Consider the following 16949-nt stretch of genomic DNA (forward strand, 5'->3'; position numbering starts at 1 on the left):
GAGACCAGCCCCACTTCCCATTTTCTAGAGGTTAATTGGAGACAGGAGTCTCAGGTCCTTCTGTGCCTGGCCTGACTTTGAACCTTGATCCTCAGATCTCAGCCTCCAGAGTAGCTAGGATTACAGGCATGAGCCACTGCACCAGACTCATCTTTCCATTTCTTTACAAATGATACAATATCATTTTAATGGATGTGTAAAATTCCATTGTGTATATATCTATATATCTGAATATATATCACATATATATCATATATCACTGTGTCTATTGAGAGGTCTTTGGGCTCATTGTGTTATATATTGTATATATAATATATATTTATAACTAATATGATAACATATATAATTATGTAATATATAAGTTGTAATATATATTATGTGCTTTGGCTATAATGTTCTAATAAACAAGATTGTGCTGGTGGCTTTACTGCATCTTGGTTTGTAACCTTTTGGGTAAATGCCCAGGAATGTAACTGCTATATGATAGGGTGTTCTATGTTTAATTTTTTTTTTTGCCAGTCTTGGGCTTGAGCTCAGGGCCTGAGCACTGTCCTTGGATTTTCTCAAGGCTAGAGCTCTACCACTTGAGCCTCAGCACTACTTCCGGCTTTTTTCTATGTATGTGGTGCGGAGGAATTGAACCCGGGTCTTCGTGCATGCTAGGCAAGCACTCTACCACTAGGCCAAACTCCCAGCCTATGTTTACATTTTTGAGGAACCTCTACATTGCTTTCTGGAGTGGTGAACAAGTATATAGTTTTACTAACAGTGTATTAAGGTTCCCCTTGGCCACATCCTCACCAACATCTGTTGTTTGTTTTCTTAATAATGGCCATTCTAACACAGTGAGCTGGAATCTCAATGCTGTTTTGATTTTTATTTTCTTTATAGACAGAGATATTGAGCATTTCTTCATGAAGTTACTGGACATTTTTACCTCTAAGATTTTCTTTAGTTCATTAACCTATTTATTGTTGTTGTTTTGAGCATCTAGTTTTTTAAATTCTCTATATATTCCGAACTTAACCAAAAATGTGCAGAACCTCTACAGTGAAAATTCTAAAACTTTAAAGAAAATGGGCTGGGAGTGGCCTACTGGTAGAGGGCTTGCCTAGCCCTGGGTTCTATTTCTTGGTACCACATACACAGAAAAAGCCAGAAGTGGTGCTATGGCTAAAGTGTCAGTGCACTTGCCTTGAACAAAAAGTGTCCCAGGACAGTGCCCAGGCCCTGAGTTCAAGCCCCAGGACTACCAAAAATATTTTTTTGAAGAATGCAATTGAAAAAGACTTAAGAAAATAGAAAAACCTTCCATGCTATTTAATTGGAAGAATTAACATCATGAAAATGGCAATAGCGCCCAAAGCAATATACAAATTCAATGCAATACTTATCAAAATACCAATGTCATTCTTTAATGAGATAGAGAAGGCAATCCAAAAATTCATATGGAACAACAAAACACTCTAAATAGCAAAAACAATCCTTAATAGGAGAACACCAAACTTCAAAATCTTTTACAATGATAATAATTAAAACACCTTGGTACTAGCACAAAAATAGGCCTGAAGACCAATGAAAATGAATAGAAGACCCAGAAATAAACCCATAGACCTACAACCATTTAATATTCAATAATGGAGCTGAAAACACAGGCTAGAAGAAAGACACACATAGTGCTGGGAAAACTAGACATCTACATGTGGAAAACTGGGACTCAATCCCTAAATATCACTTTGCATCCACATCAATTCAAAATGGACTAAAGACCTCAAAATAAGACCGGAAACTATGAAACTTACAGGAAAGAGTAGGGGAAACATTAGTTCCTAGGACATAAGTAGGAACTTTCTCAGTAAAGATCCAGAAGCACAGCAAATCATAGAAAGACTTGATAAATGGGACTGCAGAAACTAAAATTTTTCTGGAAGGCAAAGAACTTAGCCAACAATTTCAAAAGACAGCATACAGAATGGGAGTGTATATTTACCAACTACACATCAGACAATGGCCTAAAAATTTTGAAGGGGTAGGGGAAACCATAGGGACTCAGCCTAGCTCTCTCCCACAAAAAGAGAGAAATGGAGAATCCCAGAAGCCAACTAGCTTAAGAAATCAACAACTACAAATTTAAGAAGCAACAGAGAAATATACAAACAGGAAAAGAAACACAGATAAAGCTTATATCCAATGCTCTCAACGAATTAGAAACACAAGAACTCCCTAACCCTCACCATGGAGCCTCCAAGCCACAGACAGCAGCTGAGACCAGAGGGGAAGAAAAAGACCCTCTAACACCATGGAACAGCTCAGAGCAAAGCTCCTGATGAATAAGTAGCCCACGGGGATTCCCCTCAATCCCCTGGTGAAAGCACAGCTTGTGGCGAGCTACAGAACTTAACCCAGACCTGTCTCACTCCCATCCAAGAAAAATTGGCAAGCATGAGATGGTGGGGACAAGTAACTCAGAATCCTGCCCATTCCCCCAAAATCCCCCTCCCCTAAGCCATTGAGACTGGATAGTAACAGGTTGGGTGCTAAGACCAGCACCCTAACAGTGGGTGTGGGGGTGTCCCTGCTTGCCCCTGCCACACAGCCCCCTCCCAGGCCACTGAAACTGGAGACTGAGGGGCACTAAGACCCAGCATCCCAACAAAACGTGTGTGTGTGTGCATGTGTACGCGCCCAAGAGAGCCAAATCCTAGTGGGGGCGCCCTACTGCTGGGCGCCTCTTGCAAGCGAGTACCAGAGGGTCCCCTTGAGACACACAAAGACAGCACAGCTAAAAATGGCCCTGTATTTCCAGCATAAATCAGGTGTGTTCTCTGTCCTAGTACTGAAAAACGGAAAGAGCAGGGATAGCAACCCCAAAACACAGTGGGGAACTGGAGGGCAGACCAGTAAGGGCTGAGCTCACACTCTGAGAACCAGAAAGGTGCTTCACTGCCCTGCTGTGGAAACTCCCAGAGCATGCATCCTTAGCTGGGCCCGGCCCCTGGGAACAGGGCAGGCAAACTAGCACTGCTTAGGCTAGCTGAGACTTAGGTGTGCAGCTGCACACAGCCTTTGGGAACTTATAGGCACATGAACAAAGGCTGCATGCTCAGACCCAGAATCAGAAGTAAACTCCATTACAGCAGTGCTATCTAAGTTGTAAGCACGGGCACAGCCAGCAATAGCCACTTACTCCTATTGGAAATTGAGAACACACCCACCTAAGGGCAGAGAAACCAAAAGAGAACACTTACAGCTAGCCCCTCTGCTGGTCACTAGGTTGTACAAGACAACCACAGCTGTGCTACCCAGCTGAGTCCAAGCACACACTCAAAAAGCAAGTGCCATTCACCATTCTGAACAGGCAGGTGTGCCAACAACAACTACCCAACCACACCAGGAATCAGCTGTGTGCCCTGCCGCAATAGAACCAAAGGTTCATATCAACAGCTAGTCCCTACTGCTGAGGACCTGGTGGACAAATCATAGTAAAAACATTAGACCTGAATAGTAAAGAGCTGATCCTTAATGCTGCAAAAATGAAGAAAGAACTATACTACAATCGAAAAAAAGTAGAATCACTGTAGACCTCTCCTTGCCTAAATGCAAGAAAAACCTGGAATAATATTATCCATGCCAACAACTGCCAACCCAGACTGATATATCCAGTGAAACTAGCATTTACATTTGAGGGAGAGACAAGAATATTTCATTCTAAAGAGAAGCTATATGAATTTACACACACTAAACCAGCATTACAATAAATATTAAATAATCAAGAACAAAGAGCAGAACAGCAAGAATTCCCATCAAGAAGCTATCACCTGTAAGTCAGTAAGCAAAAAGAGGGAAAAAAGAGAGAGAAGGAAAAATAATGGCGAAGGACACTAACCACTTCTCCATAATTTCCCTAAATGTGAATGGACTGAACAATCCAATCAAGACACAGAACAGCAGACTGACTTAAGAAACAAGACCAATCAATTTGTTGTCTCCAAGAAACCCACCTCATTGCCAAAGACAGAAACAAATTCCAAGTGAAAGGATGGAAAATAATTTTCCACTCCAATGCTTCATGCAAAAAAGGAGTAGCAATCTTAATTTCTGACAAAGTTAACTTCTTGGTAAAATCAGTACATAAAGATGGCCATTACATATTAGTAAAGGGGTCAATTCATAACCAGAATATTACAGTTATAAACATTTTTGCTCCCAACATGAGAGCACCTAAGTATGTCAAGCAAACTCTCTTAGAGTTACAGAACAAGATAGACTCAAACACAGTCATAGTGGGAGACTTCAGTATCGTCATTCTCACCAAAAGACAGATCAGGTCAACAAAAGATAAGCAAAAAAGCCAGATGTGGTGGCTCAAGCCTGTAATACTAGTTACTTAGGAGGCTGAGATCTGACATCAAGGTTCAAAGCCAGCCCTGGCACAAAAGGACCTGAGACTCTTATTCCCAATTAACCTCTAGAAAATGGGAAGTGGGGTTTGGCTCAAGGGTAGGGTGGTGGCCTTGAGTTGAAGAGCTTAGGGACAGTGCCCAGGCCCAGGGGTAGAGCAGTAACCTTGAGCTAAAGAGCTCAGGGACAGAGCCCAGGCTGAGTACAAGCCCCATGACCCCATGACCCACAAATATATATATATATATGTATATATATGCATATATATATATATGCAAAGACACCTCTGAGTTAAATGACACCATAGTCCAGCTGGGCTTAACACACATGCACAGAGTCTTCCACCCAATGGCAAAACACTATATATTTTTCCAGCAGCACATGGAACATACTCCAAAATAGATCATATAATAGTTCACACAAAGAACTTAAGCAGATACAAGAGGACTGATATAATCCCCTGCATTCTATCTGATCACTGTGGAATCAGACTATAGTGCTATAATTACAAAAAGCAGCATGGTATTGGCACAAAATAGACCAGAAAATCAATGGAACCAAATAGATCCAGAAATAAAACTACATACCTATAGTCAATTTATATTCAATAAAGGAACCAGAGATACACAGTGAAACAAATACAGCCTGTTCAACTGTTGGTGCTGGGAAAACTGGGCAACTACATGCAGAAAACTAAAAATTGACCCAAGCCTATTGTCATGCATAAGCATTAACTCAAAATGGAGCAAAGACCTCAATGTCAGACCTGAAATGCTACATGATAGAGTAGGATAGACACTGGAACTCATAGGCACAGGCAAAAACGTCCTGAACAGAGTCCCAGGCTGACAACAGATTGGAATGAGACTCAACAAATGTGACTACCTAAAAATAAAAATTTTCCGCACAGAAAAAGACATAGCTACTGAAGTAGAAAGACAGCCAACCAAACGGGGAAAAGATATTTACCAATAATACATCAGACAAATGCTTAATATTCAATATCTACAGGGAACTCAAGAAACGAATCCCACCAAATCACTAAATGGGCAAGGGAACTAAAGAGAGACTTATCAAAAGAAGAGGTTGAAATGGCAAAAAAAAAATGAGAAAATGTTCATCATCCATGGTTATAAAAGAAATGCAAATAAAAACAACCCTAAGATACCACCTTACTCAATTAGAATGGCCAATATTCTAAATTCAGACAACAAATGCTGGTGGGGTTGTGAAGTGCTGGTGGAAATGTACACTAGTATAGCCACTCTGGAAGGTAGTTTGGAGGTTTCTTAAAAAACTGAAAATAGACCTTCCCTACAATCCTGCCATATGGCTCTTAGGCATCTAGCTGAGCGTCATAACCCAAGGTATGATAAGGACATCTGCTCAGACATGTTCATCTCTGCACTGTTCACAATAGCCAAGTGATGGAAACAACCCAGACACCCTACTAAAGATGAATGGATACAAAAAATGTGGTTCATATATACAATGGAATTCTACCTAGCTAACAGACAAGATAAAATAATGGCATTCGCTGGGAAGTAGATAAAACTAGAGCAAATCATGTTAAATGAAATAAGTCAAGACCAAAAGGCACATGGTCTCCTTGATATGTGGTTATTAAATCTAAATAGTACAAGAGCGATAACTCAATGTTCGGATACCCAAAGATATGGATGTAGTCTTGGAGATATAAACATAACTATATAGTCATAAAATTTATGATGGAAAAAATCTATGATGGGATATATACTATATAGAAATAATGTTATATAGACTGATACGTATTTATGACATACAAACCCTCAGGTTAATTTTAGTTATGTTCTAAAATCTATGTGCCAATGATTGCATATAGAGATTATCTTCTTGAGTATTTGTTTGTTAAACATGACATTTGAAATACGATGCAAAAATCAGTGTTAATAAAATCTTTCAAAAATTTTTGAATGAAATTAATTAAAAATTACAATATTGCTAACTCATTGCTATGGAAGTAGAAATGAATTCAAGAAACCAAGAAGAATAAATAATTGTATATGCCAAACGTTGCTGCACATTGAGGAGTAAAGGAAAGAAAGGAAGACAAGAAAGATATTTGAAAAGGTCTCCATAAATACAACTTGCATAACATTCAACAATACTGAGAAATAACTATTTGTAGGAAAAGAGAATATATTTGCAATTTTGTCATGCTAAATTTCAAATAACATTAATGAAGAGGGAATGTCATGTAAAAATGTAAATATTAAGGGAAGCAATAAGTTCTGTCTGGTGAATGTAACTGTAACCTGTCTATACAATAAAAAGAAAAGCAATAAGAAAAAGTTATATAATCAACATAGGATAATTCAAAACATAAGAATAAATGCATAATATATTAAATTATGTTTCACCCAATTTAACTGAATATATAAATGTACATCGAAGAAATTGGACCTTGGAAAACAATTGACAATTAGATAAGAGAACCAAAAATAAATGATGCATAAGAATAAATATCAATCAAGTTTAATATTATTAAGGACAACTAGGTAGAATTCAGTTATGATAAGTAAAAAACCTATGTTGACATTTAAAAAGCTACCAGTTGGTGAAAAATAAAGAACCATGGGTCTTACATTTATAAATGATGTAAAAATTAGAAATCAGACTGTAGGGGTTAGGAATGAGGCTTTGTAGTAGAGTGTTTGCCAACCATTCTTGAAGTCCTGGGTTCAATTCCTCAGTACCACATAAACATAAAAAGCCAGAAGTGGTGCTGCGGGTCAGGTGGTAGAATGCTAACCTTAAACAAAAGAAGCTTGGGGACAGTGCCCAGGCCCTGAGTTCAAGCCCCCAGGACTGGCCAAAAAAGTCAGGCTATAATTTATTTAATAAATATTTATTGAGGGCCTAACTCCATGTGAAGAAACAGCTTTCCTTTTGTGGAGCATATAGTTTTATAGGTAGGCAATAACACCAAAAACAAAAATGTATGCAATATAGTAAGAGATATGGAAGATATAAGAGCTCTTAACAGGTATTTAACCAAATTATAAAGGTAATAAAAGGTTTCTTTTTTAATAAGACACTGATCACTAGTTTGAGGTAAACTGTTAATTAGGACGGAAAAGAAGAGAAAATTCAACAGGAAGAAGAGACAGAATATACATATGAAATTCTACTGAAAACAATCCATAACATATAATGAAGGAAATTAGTTTCATTTCTATCACTATAATGAAAATTTGTAACTGGGAAACAAGAAACAATTTCACTTTTAAAGTACCACAGTTGCAGCATATTTTTTCAAATGTCTATATCATAATGCAAAGAAAGAAGAAGAAGAAGAAGAAATCAAAGAAGGCCTCAGTTAAGATCTGGGGAAATTTAGTTCAAGGCAGCCTGAACAGAAAAGCTCACTATACTCCATTTCCCAAATCACAACAAAGAAAAACAGGATGCAGGTGGTAGGGTGCTCAAGTGGTAGAATGCCAACCTAACAAGTAAGAAATCCTGGTTTCAAACCACAAGAAGAAGGCTTTAATCTCTATCCCTAAAAAGTCTTCTATATTTATTTGCAAAGTAGCCTAATAACTTGTTTATCTGATACCATTTTCATTTAGTCAATTTTCCTTTGGTCATTCTAAGCTATAATGTAAGTTATAACAAGTACTTTTGCTTCAAGAAATGGCAGAAATGTGATGCAGATAGTGTTCCTTTTCTCAAATGCTTCTGTCTAACATCAAGTGCTACTTTACAATTTTCTCAATGTTATCAAAATATTCCTACTTTAGGTTATCATCATTTAAACCCAACCTTATTTCTGTAATTCTAGCAAAACAAATTTTACATAAAGAATACTTACTATCTAAAGAATATTTGTAACAATTAGATAAAACTGTGGTCCTGCATTTTAATTGTAACAAGTAGTATAAATAACTAGTGTTAATCTATATGTAAATAACTTACTTGCTTTGTGTAAGATCAACTACAATGAGATCTTTTTCCAGAAGTACTGCAACAGCATAAGGTTCTTGAAATTCTGCAAGTAAAAACAAGAAATCAGAAAGTTTTACATTGTATATTTCACAAATATTACAAAACAGCATTTTCTTTATTTCCTATAAAATTTATTTATATGACTTGAGAAAACCAGATTATAAACCAAAGTAACAACAGTTGTTTAATAAAATGTATGTTGTGTTTATCAAATTTAATGTAAGAAATGCTAGAGAAAAAACAAGAAAAAAGTAGCATTATATAATGTTAAGTGCATCTTAATACTCATGAAGTGATGGTAATAGATTATTTGAACAGGCTGAGGCTGTGACCTATTTTTCCATGAATATTCAAGGTCTAATTTCATGCCTATAATGAGATGCACTAATAAAATAATAGCTCTGCTTCTCTAGAACATGATACATATTTGCCTCTGTAGAAAAATAAGACCACTTAGATTTGTTTGGAGAAGGGAGAGGCACAAATTCAGTTGAAGTCAAGGAAAAGACTGCTTTCTATTTATAAAGGAATAATAAGGGAAAACTATAATGTGTTATTCTCAAGGGAAAGATAGTTATAAACATATTTTATGTATATGGTATTAGCTTAGGTACTTATTCTGCTTTTCTGGTTTGTAAAGTACACTGAGGTCCAAAAAGAGATGGACGCACATCACCAAGTAGTCAGCGATTAAACTTAAACTGTAACCTAAACCATCAACTTTAAATTCTATCTCCTTTTCATTATATAGCAGTTTGTACTGGCTACTTTGTGGAGCATTGAAAGCAAATCAATAACTACCTGGTAAGAGTTTTGTTCAGAAGATCAAGTTTTAGATGGGATGCTGAAATACTAAAATAGACAACCTGTACAGCTTTCAGATCTGAGAAGCTCTGGAGCTATTCAAGTTTATGTTTACAACTTACATAGATATGAAGGAAAAAGCAGCATATAAAAAAACAAAAAGCTGTGGAAATAAGCCAGGCACAGTGACTCATGCCTGTAATCCTAGCTACTCAGGAGGCTGAGTTCTGAGGATCACAGTTCAAAGCCAGTTTGGACAGTAAAGACTGAAACTCTTATCTCCAATTAACCACTAGAAAAGCAGCTCAAGGGCAGGACGGTAGCCTTGAGCTGAAGAGCTCAGGGACAGAGCCTAGGCCCAGAGTTCAAATCCCACAAACAACAGCAACTAAAATAGCTGAGAAAAGAACTGTCAGGAATTGTTGACAATGTGTTGCATTTATCTATGTGACAGAATGCAGTTGTCATAATTTTGCTATTCAAATTGTTCTCAAACTAAAATTTTCCTATTATCTTTAGTTTTGCTCTCAATATTGTTTTTAAGATATTTTCTAAAATTATATAATTATGAGCTATATATTTGAACATAATTATGATTCAAAGATTTTGCTCATTTCACTGTAACAACTAATAGCAAAATGAACATAAGACTAAGAAAAATTTATGTGAACAGTTAATAACAGTCATTTTCTACCATCGAAGTTTTTCATGTCATTAGCATATATTGGTTGTACAAAGGGGTTTCAATACGTGCACGCAATATTTGGATGAATTTTATTTTCCAGTGGGAAGAACAATGTGTTTGATATGACTAGCTGTTTTTTCTTTGCTATCTCTGTTTGGGAACATCAATGGTTAAGATGTAAACAATATAAAAATTAAAACAGCTAGAACTGGTAAGCTAAAGAAATTTTATTTTTAGTCAACATATATTGTATTCATAAACTTATCTGTTGAATGGAAACTCCTTTGTACAACTACTTAAAGATAATAAAAATGTAACTAAAAAAGATAAATTTTAGAAAATTGCATGTATTTTATTGTTCTTTAACAAATAAAAATGGCAGCATACATTTCACTTTTATAGAAGTACCTAAGTGTTGTGATTACCAGTAAATAAGTTTTCCTTAGAAGTATCTTTCTATTATGTGTCTATTTACTAAAAGTTTGGTATTATGCAAATTAGTTTAGCTGTTTGGACCTTTACCCATTGAAATAGCACCATAATCACAATCTGAGTTGTCAGAAAGATTAGATGGAACAATTTATATGAAGATGTTTATACCCAATAGATGATAAATTTATAGTAATATTGTTAGCCTCTACAAGGACAGTATGAAACTCTTTTGTTATGTACTGCCGTGTATTGTAGGCTTTCTCTTCTACTGTTTTTGATGTATTGTTTTGGAAGTTAAAACACATTTAAATAGTTAATATGACTCATTGGTATTTCACTGAATCAAATTAAACTACTTCTCTTAATCTATGACAAATGAACACTTCAATCTTCCCTTATCAGTTTTTACCAAAACAGAGACTTATTAATTCACTTACAGAAGTGAATAGGCATGCTGAATGTATTCATAGATTATTAAATACCACTAGAAATTGTCCTAATGGTTTATTGATGTTTAGAAATTTATGAACCACAGGCATATGTTTGATCTCTGTAACCATATATTTTTAGTTTCCATTGCTGGTAAATTTTCTTTCAAAAGGCTCTTAAAGGGAGAAATTTTTCTATTTTCAGCTTTTATCTTTTATTTCTGTTCTTATTTTTTCCTATTTCCTTGACAGTCATTCCTAATGTTTTTTATATTATTTTACCATTCAGACTCATAATTCCAGAAAATATTAATATTCTGATGATTCATGAACAAGTAATTGTGAAATATGTTCTCTCTTTGTGCTTTCTAAATACTCAATTCAATCATACCTTTCTCTCCAAAAATTATTACTGTACATGATACTTTCAGAAACCATCTGGTTTGAGGCCTTGACTGTTTTAAGCATATGTTACTTCTAACTGGAATCTGAAATTTCAATATGTCTTCAAACTTGTATGCTACTTTTAGGAAATTTTTACTAAAAGTAGTAAGTGCTTTCATCTCAGTAGTTCCTTGGAATTTCTCCTTAGCTACTTATTTCTAAGCATCTTCAAAATCCTTTCAAGTTTTTCTAAATATCACCCTAGAAAAATCCTTACCCAATTTGTTTCTAAATGTTTGCCGAAATCTTATTTGTCTATGGAGTTTTGCATGCTATTTCAGTTATGAACTATTTAGTCTATAAGATGGTATATTATTTATACCATCTATACTATTTAAAGCATTTGAGATCCTACTTCAACCAACATAGGTGTAATTGCTCACTGATCTGGTTAGGTCTCATGCAATTTGGCATTAGAGATCAGTTCATCTGCATATGCAGAAAGTCCTTGGAATACTAAGACCATAGAAGCATTCAGGAAATACATTTTGATTAACAAAATGGATAATCTGTCTGTAGTAACTGAAAATGTTACCATATCATTATTAGTTTCATTTTAAATATGGAACTAAATGATTTCAAAGAAATAAATACACCCATAGTAAAATTTACAATTGCTACATTGTCATAGTTGATAAAGGCTTTCATGTAGCCTTCTAATAATCATGAGAACAGAGTTATTATCCTTTTTCTATAATAAGTAGAACTCATTAGGTATTACTGAATATCACATAGTTAGAAAGTGACATAACTAAATTATAAACTCAAATATTGTGTTAGCAAGTTTTGTGCCCTCCCTCCACATCCATGTTCCCTGTGAACATGTAACACACATACGTGTTGTTTTAATTATAAACTTGTTTTTCCTTCTGTTTTCATTTTTCGATTTTATTAAAATATTGTATCACCATTATTTTTTAATATACAGCTTCTCTGAGTTTAGATTCGTTCTTAGGTTTATAATAAATCTTTACACTCAAGATGAGAAAAATATAAGCATGCACTCGCCTCCCGAAGGACCTCTGTCTATTCTCAAAATCGAAATAAATCACTAACCATACATCAGCAATCCTAAAGTAATCAGCGGTACTGCAGTTGCATATGAAGCAAAGGCAGATGTGAAACAGATACAGTACCACCAGAGTTACAGATCACTGATATCAGGTAAGTGCTTTAACTTTGATTGGCATTGGGATGGGATGGGTGGAGCTGGTCTAGGAGAGACTATTAGGAGACCTCAGTTTCCCCAAGTGATTTCACCCTGGACCCCTATCGGACCCTCCCAGCTCAGCTTCCACCATCCTTATCAAAGTTTAAAGCACTTACCTGATATTAGAACCTGAAACGCCAGCACTGCTGCACTACATCTGTCTTACTTCCAGTTTGTCAGGTACAACTGCAGAACCTGCTCCAGCACCTGTAGCTCAGTGTTGTATGTACCACAGTGGATGTCTGCTGCCAAAACTGAAAACATTTAACCTTAATTTCATCAGGAACTTGTCATTTTAAAAACGATTTTTCAACATTAATAGGCTCATTTTAATTACTTACCATTTGGATAGGGTGTTTCACATAAAGTTAGAAATTCAACAATAGGATGATCCATTTCAAGTACTGTAATTGCTTTTCCATGCATAATAGTTAAACTTGGTCTTCTGCATGCTTTGTCATAGGACAGCCCACCAGAGAATATTATGAATGGTTCACTACGTAGGAAGAAAAAAGTTAATGAGATGGAGACGTCCATTAAGATAATATGAAATCAAAGAACAAAGCATTTAAATAATCATTTCAGGGGCTGGGAGTTCGGCCTAGTGGTAGAGTGCATGCACAGAGACATGAATTCAAATCCTTGGTACCACATAGAAAAAAGCAGGAAGTGGCTAAAGTGGTAGGGCTCTAGCCTTGAGACAGTCCAAGGACAGTGTTCAAGTCCTGAGTTCTAGTCCCAGGACTGGCAAAAAAAAAAAAGAATAAGTTCAGTGGGGATTATGCACAATGCAATTTGACAGTTAGCAAAAGACTTTCAAGCTCTAAATTTCTCACCCAACAGCCTACTATTTTAACAGTTCTTCTTTTCTGTATATGAATTCCAACTATAAGAATAACTAATAGTTAAACCTAATGATATAAGAGTAGAGCTGAAGAAAGGAAGTAAGATTGGAACAAGAGAAGTGGAATTGCTCCACTGGCTTTCAACAAGACAGTTAGTTTGTTCCCCAATTTCATATCATGATAATTAGTTTATATTACAATAGTCATTTAACTAGTTGTCTTGTGGAGCCCAAGAAACATCCCCAAGAAAGATAAAAAATGTGAAATCCACAAGAAAAAAATGAAATGAAATGTGACAGAATAAAGCTTAGAATATTGGGTGAAAACAGGAAAATTCTAGGTGATAGAGTTTCTGAAAAAGAAGAGATATAGCAGGGGGGAAATTGGGAGAATGCAGGCAAGAATTCCTTGTATATATCACAGAATTGAGACAAATAAGGGCAGGGGTAGGTCAAAGTGAGGTGAGGATGTTGAAGGGATGACATAGATCAAGCTGAATTGTATAAGTAAATGACTTTGTTAAATGTCAAGAAAAATCAATATATAACCTAAAATTAAGAAAAGTGAGAGAAGCAGTGGGTTTAGAGGGGTGAGTGAGATTGTTGGAAGAGGCGATGTTGATCAAGATGCATCGCATTCATAAACTGCTTTTGTGAAGGGCAACTCCTCTGTATAACTGATTAAAGACAAATATTTTTAAAAAGAGATATAACAAGATAGACAAAGACCTGAGCAAAGTTTAAGTTATAAATATTATTTTAAAACAGAAGATAACAATTTGTTTCTGCTCATATTAAAACAAGTAAATATTTTAATATTTTATTTATATTATGTAAAGCATTCATTATTTTTACTAGTAATATTAGATTAGGCTAAGGAGATACTAATATATACTTAAAATAAATGCTTAAAGCTTGCTATAATTTCTTTTTCTTTTCTTTTTTTGGTCACTTTTTGGGCTTGAAGTCTGGGCCTGGGCATTGCCCCTGAGCTCTTCAGCTCAAGAGTACCACTTGTGGCTCTACCACTTGAGCCACAGTACCACTTCCAGTTTTCTGGTGATTAATTAAAGAGTCTCACAGACTTTTGTTCTCTGGGCTGGCTTTGAGCCATGATCCTCAGATCTTAGCCTCCTGAGTAGCTGGGATTACAACCACCGGTGCCTGGCTTAAAATTTACTATAATTTCTATGAACATTTTAGAAAACTAATTAGATATAAACATAAATGTATCTATGATACAAACAAAACTTTCTAACATAAGCATATAATATAGAAATATCTAATGTACAGTTAAAACAATATTTAGACAGAATTTGTGGTAATCATAGATGAAAGAACTTATACTACTGGTTCTAGTGAATAAACATTGGAGAAGTATAGGATATGATGCTAAAATACAAAATAAAATTTGGTTAAATCGTAGGCTTTTTGTCTTCTACACCTTAAAGTTTAGTATTTTTAAATCAAGCCAATATTCCTAGATTTATCTTTCCAACTAAATGTAATCATTCCATTTCCAGAATGAAGATCCTTAGGTATAGAGATCTCTTATATAATTCTCTGTTTTATAAGCAACATTAATAAGTACATAGCTTCTGTTTAAGGAATACAGTTCCTTATATTATGCATGGCCAAAAGGTCTTCCATTTTCTTTGAGGGAAAAGGGTAGTACTTAGGTTTAAACTCATGGCCTCATATTTTCTAGGCAAGTGCTTTCCTACTTAGACACACCCTCATCGCATTTTTGCTTTAGTTTGAATGGAGTCTTATATTTTAATTCAGGCTGTCCTAACATTGGGATCCTCCTAACAGTTGCCTCAGGAATAGTTTAGATGACAAGCATTTACCAACACTCTGTCTTTAATTGTTAAAAAGATATGCATAGTAAACAGCAATTAAGTCAGTTTTTATTAATGTGGAGGATCCAGCCAGTTAATATATTTACAACTATAGTTTTAATATATTAACTTTTCTGCTTTGTCTCTGTTCTTTATGTATATTCCATATTCCCCAAAGTAAAAATACATACCTGTTCTTGCAGGTTTTATATTCTACTTTAAGAATTGGTTTACAAGATTCAGATTTTCTTCCTTCTCTTTGACTTTTTCCTAAAAGAAGGAAAAGATTTCATGTAATCTGATTAATTTGGACCTGAAATTTTTGAAAATGGAAGAAATGGTGATATAATTGTTTGCAAAAAGTAAACAAGTCTATAGCTCCTAATGTTTTCCGGATGAACATGTAAAAAAATCAGAGTTGTAACTATATAATCAATGCTTATTTAAAATTATCCATCCTTTACTGCTTCACATTACTAAATATAAATATATATTTCTTATAAATCTATTTAGTTATTTCTGATTAAGAATAAAATAAGCACAAATTTGAAATGAAAGATGTAAATATATGTACTTATTAATATGCATAATGTAATGTGTTGTTATGAACAATTCCTACTAGGATCACAATTTTACATATATCAGAAGCAAGCTTCATATTACACAAAGATGTAAATTATATGAAGGTGCTTCAAATAAATTCCATTTTGATTTAATTCTTTTAAAGCTACTTCTGTTACACAATAAGAATAATACATTCCATGACTTCAAAATAATTTCAATGACAATCTATTTGTATCAATCATAAATTAGAGGGCTTCTTTTTATAGAGGGGATGATTATGTTGTCTAGATTTCATGTGGTTTTGAGCAAAGGTAAAAAAGAGAAAGACATGAAAAGAAAACTGCATGTGGTGTATTTCTCTTTAAATTTATGCTTCTAATGTAATTCTATACTTCACTTTGATAATATTAAGACCTTTTATTTATCCTGGTATTGTCCTAATTTGTAGACATATATAAAGATGTTTACATGCATATATGTTTAAATTTTCATAATAAAGTATGAAACAAATTCAATTAAGTTGACAAGGCAGTTTTAATTTATTTAAAAGACAAGATATGGGCCTGGGAGTTTGGCCTAGTGGTTAAAGTGCTCGCCTAGCATGCATGAAGACCCGGGTTCGATTCCTCGGTACCACATACATAGAAAAAAGCCAGAAGTGGTGCTGAGGCTCAAGTGGTAGAGTGCTAGCCTTGAAAGAGTCCAAGGACAGTGCTCAGGCCCTGAGCTCAAGCCCAGGACTGGCAAAAAATTAAAAAAAATAAAAGACAAGATATCAGTATACAACAAATCATGATCTGCCCCATAGAAATTCTTTTTATTCTTATATATTTTTTATTGTAATTAATAGAAGGGTTACATTATATTTGCCAGATAGAAGGTGCATTAACTCACATTCATTGATACCATTTCTCATGTCTTGGTCCCCATTTCCCTCCCCCCCATCTCCACCCCTTATCTTGTTTTCCCCCCTTCCATATCCAATTTCAAATAACCAAATACAAATATATCCAATATATCAGATAACAAAATGAGATACTGTAACAATATGAGATAACCAAGGGACAGCAAAAGAGATGAGAGATAACATAGTACATTAAGGACAACAATCACTCATTATATGGCTTTTGTTTCTATATCCTAGAGGTCCTTTCATTTACTGTCATACTACCTGGCCTTATGTATCTAGGTTTTGTCCTATTGCAAATCTTTGCTAGGAGAGCCCAAGGTTGCTACTGATTATGACAAATGAGGGAAACCATTGAGCCTAAGTTCCTTTGAGTCTGGCTGACTTCACTTAATAGGATTT

The 16949-nt window shown here is 35.0% G+C and overlaps 1 protein-coding gene across 3 annotated transcripts in view; it reads right to left on the bottom strand.

Annotated features, from left to right (window-relative positions):
• Stxbp5l (syntaxin binding protein 5L) overlaps positions 1-16949 on the bottom strand; it is a 175050-nt gene that overhangs the window by 65251 nt on the left and 92850 nt on the right. For all 3 annotated transcript variants that reach the window (XM_090345538.1, XM_090345536.1, XM_090345543.1), the window contains exons 10-12: positions 15268-15346; positions 12733-12887; positions 8359-8431 (exon numbers count right to left, since the gene is read on the bottom strand). In XM_090345538.1, coding sequence (XP_090201664.1) covers positions 8359-8431; positions 12733-12887; positions 15268-15346 — 307 coding nt within the window. The remainder of the gene's footprint in view (positions 1-8358; positions 8432-12732; positions 12888-15267; positions 15347-16949) is intronic.

This window comes from Megascapheus bottae, chromosome 1, assembly GCF_031878675.1.
Source record: "Megascapheus bottae isolate mThoBot1 chromosome 1, mThoBot2.hap1, whole genome shotgun sequence".
In the NCBI taxonomy this organism is placed as follows: Eukaryota; Metazoa; Chordata; class Mammalia; order Rodentia; family Geomyidae; genus Megascapheus; species Megascapheus bottae.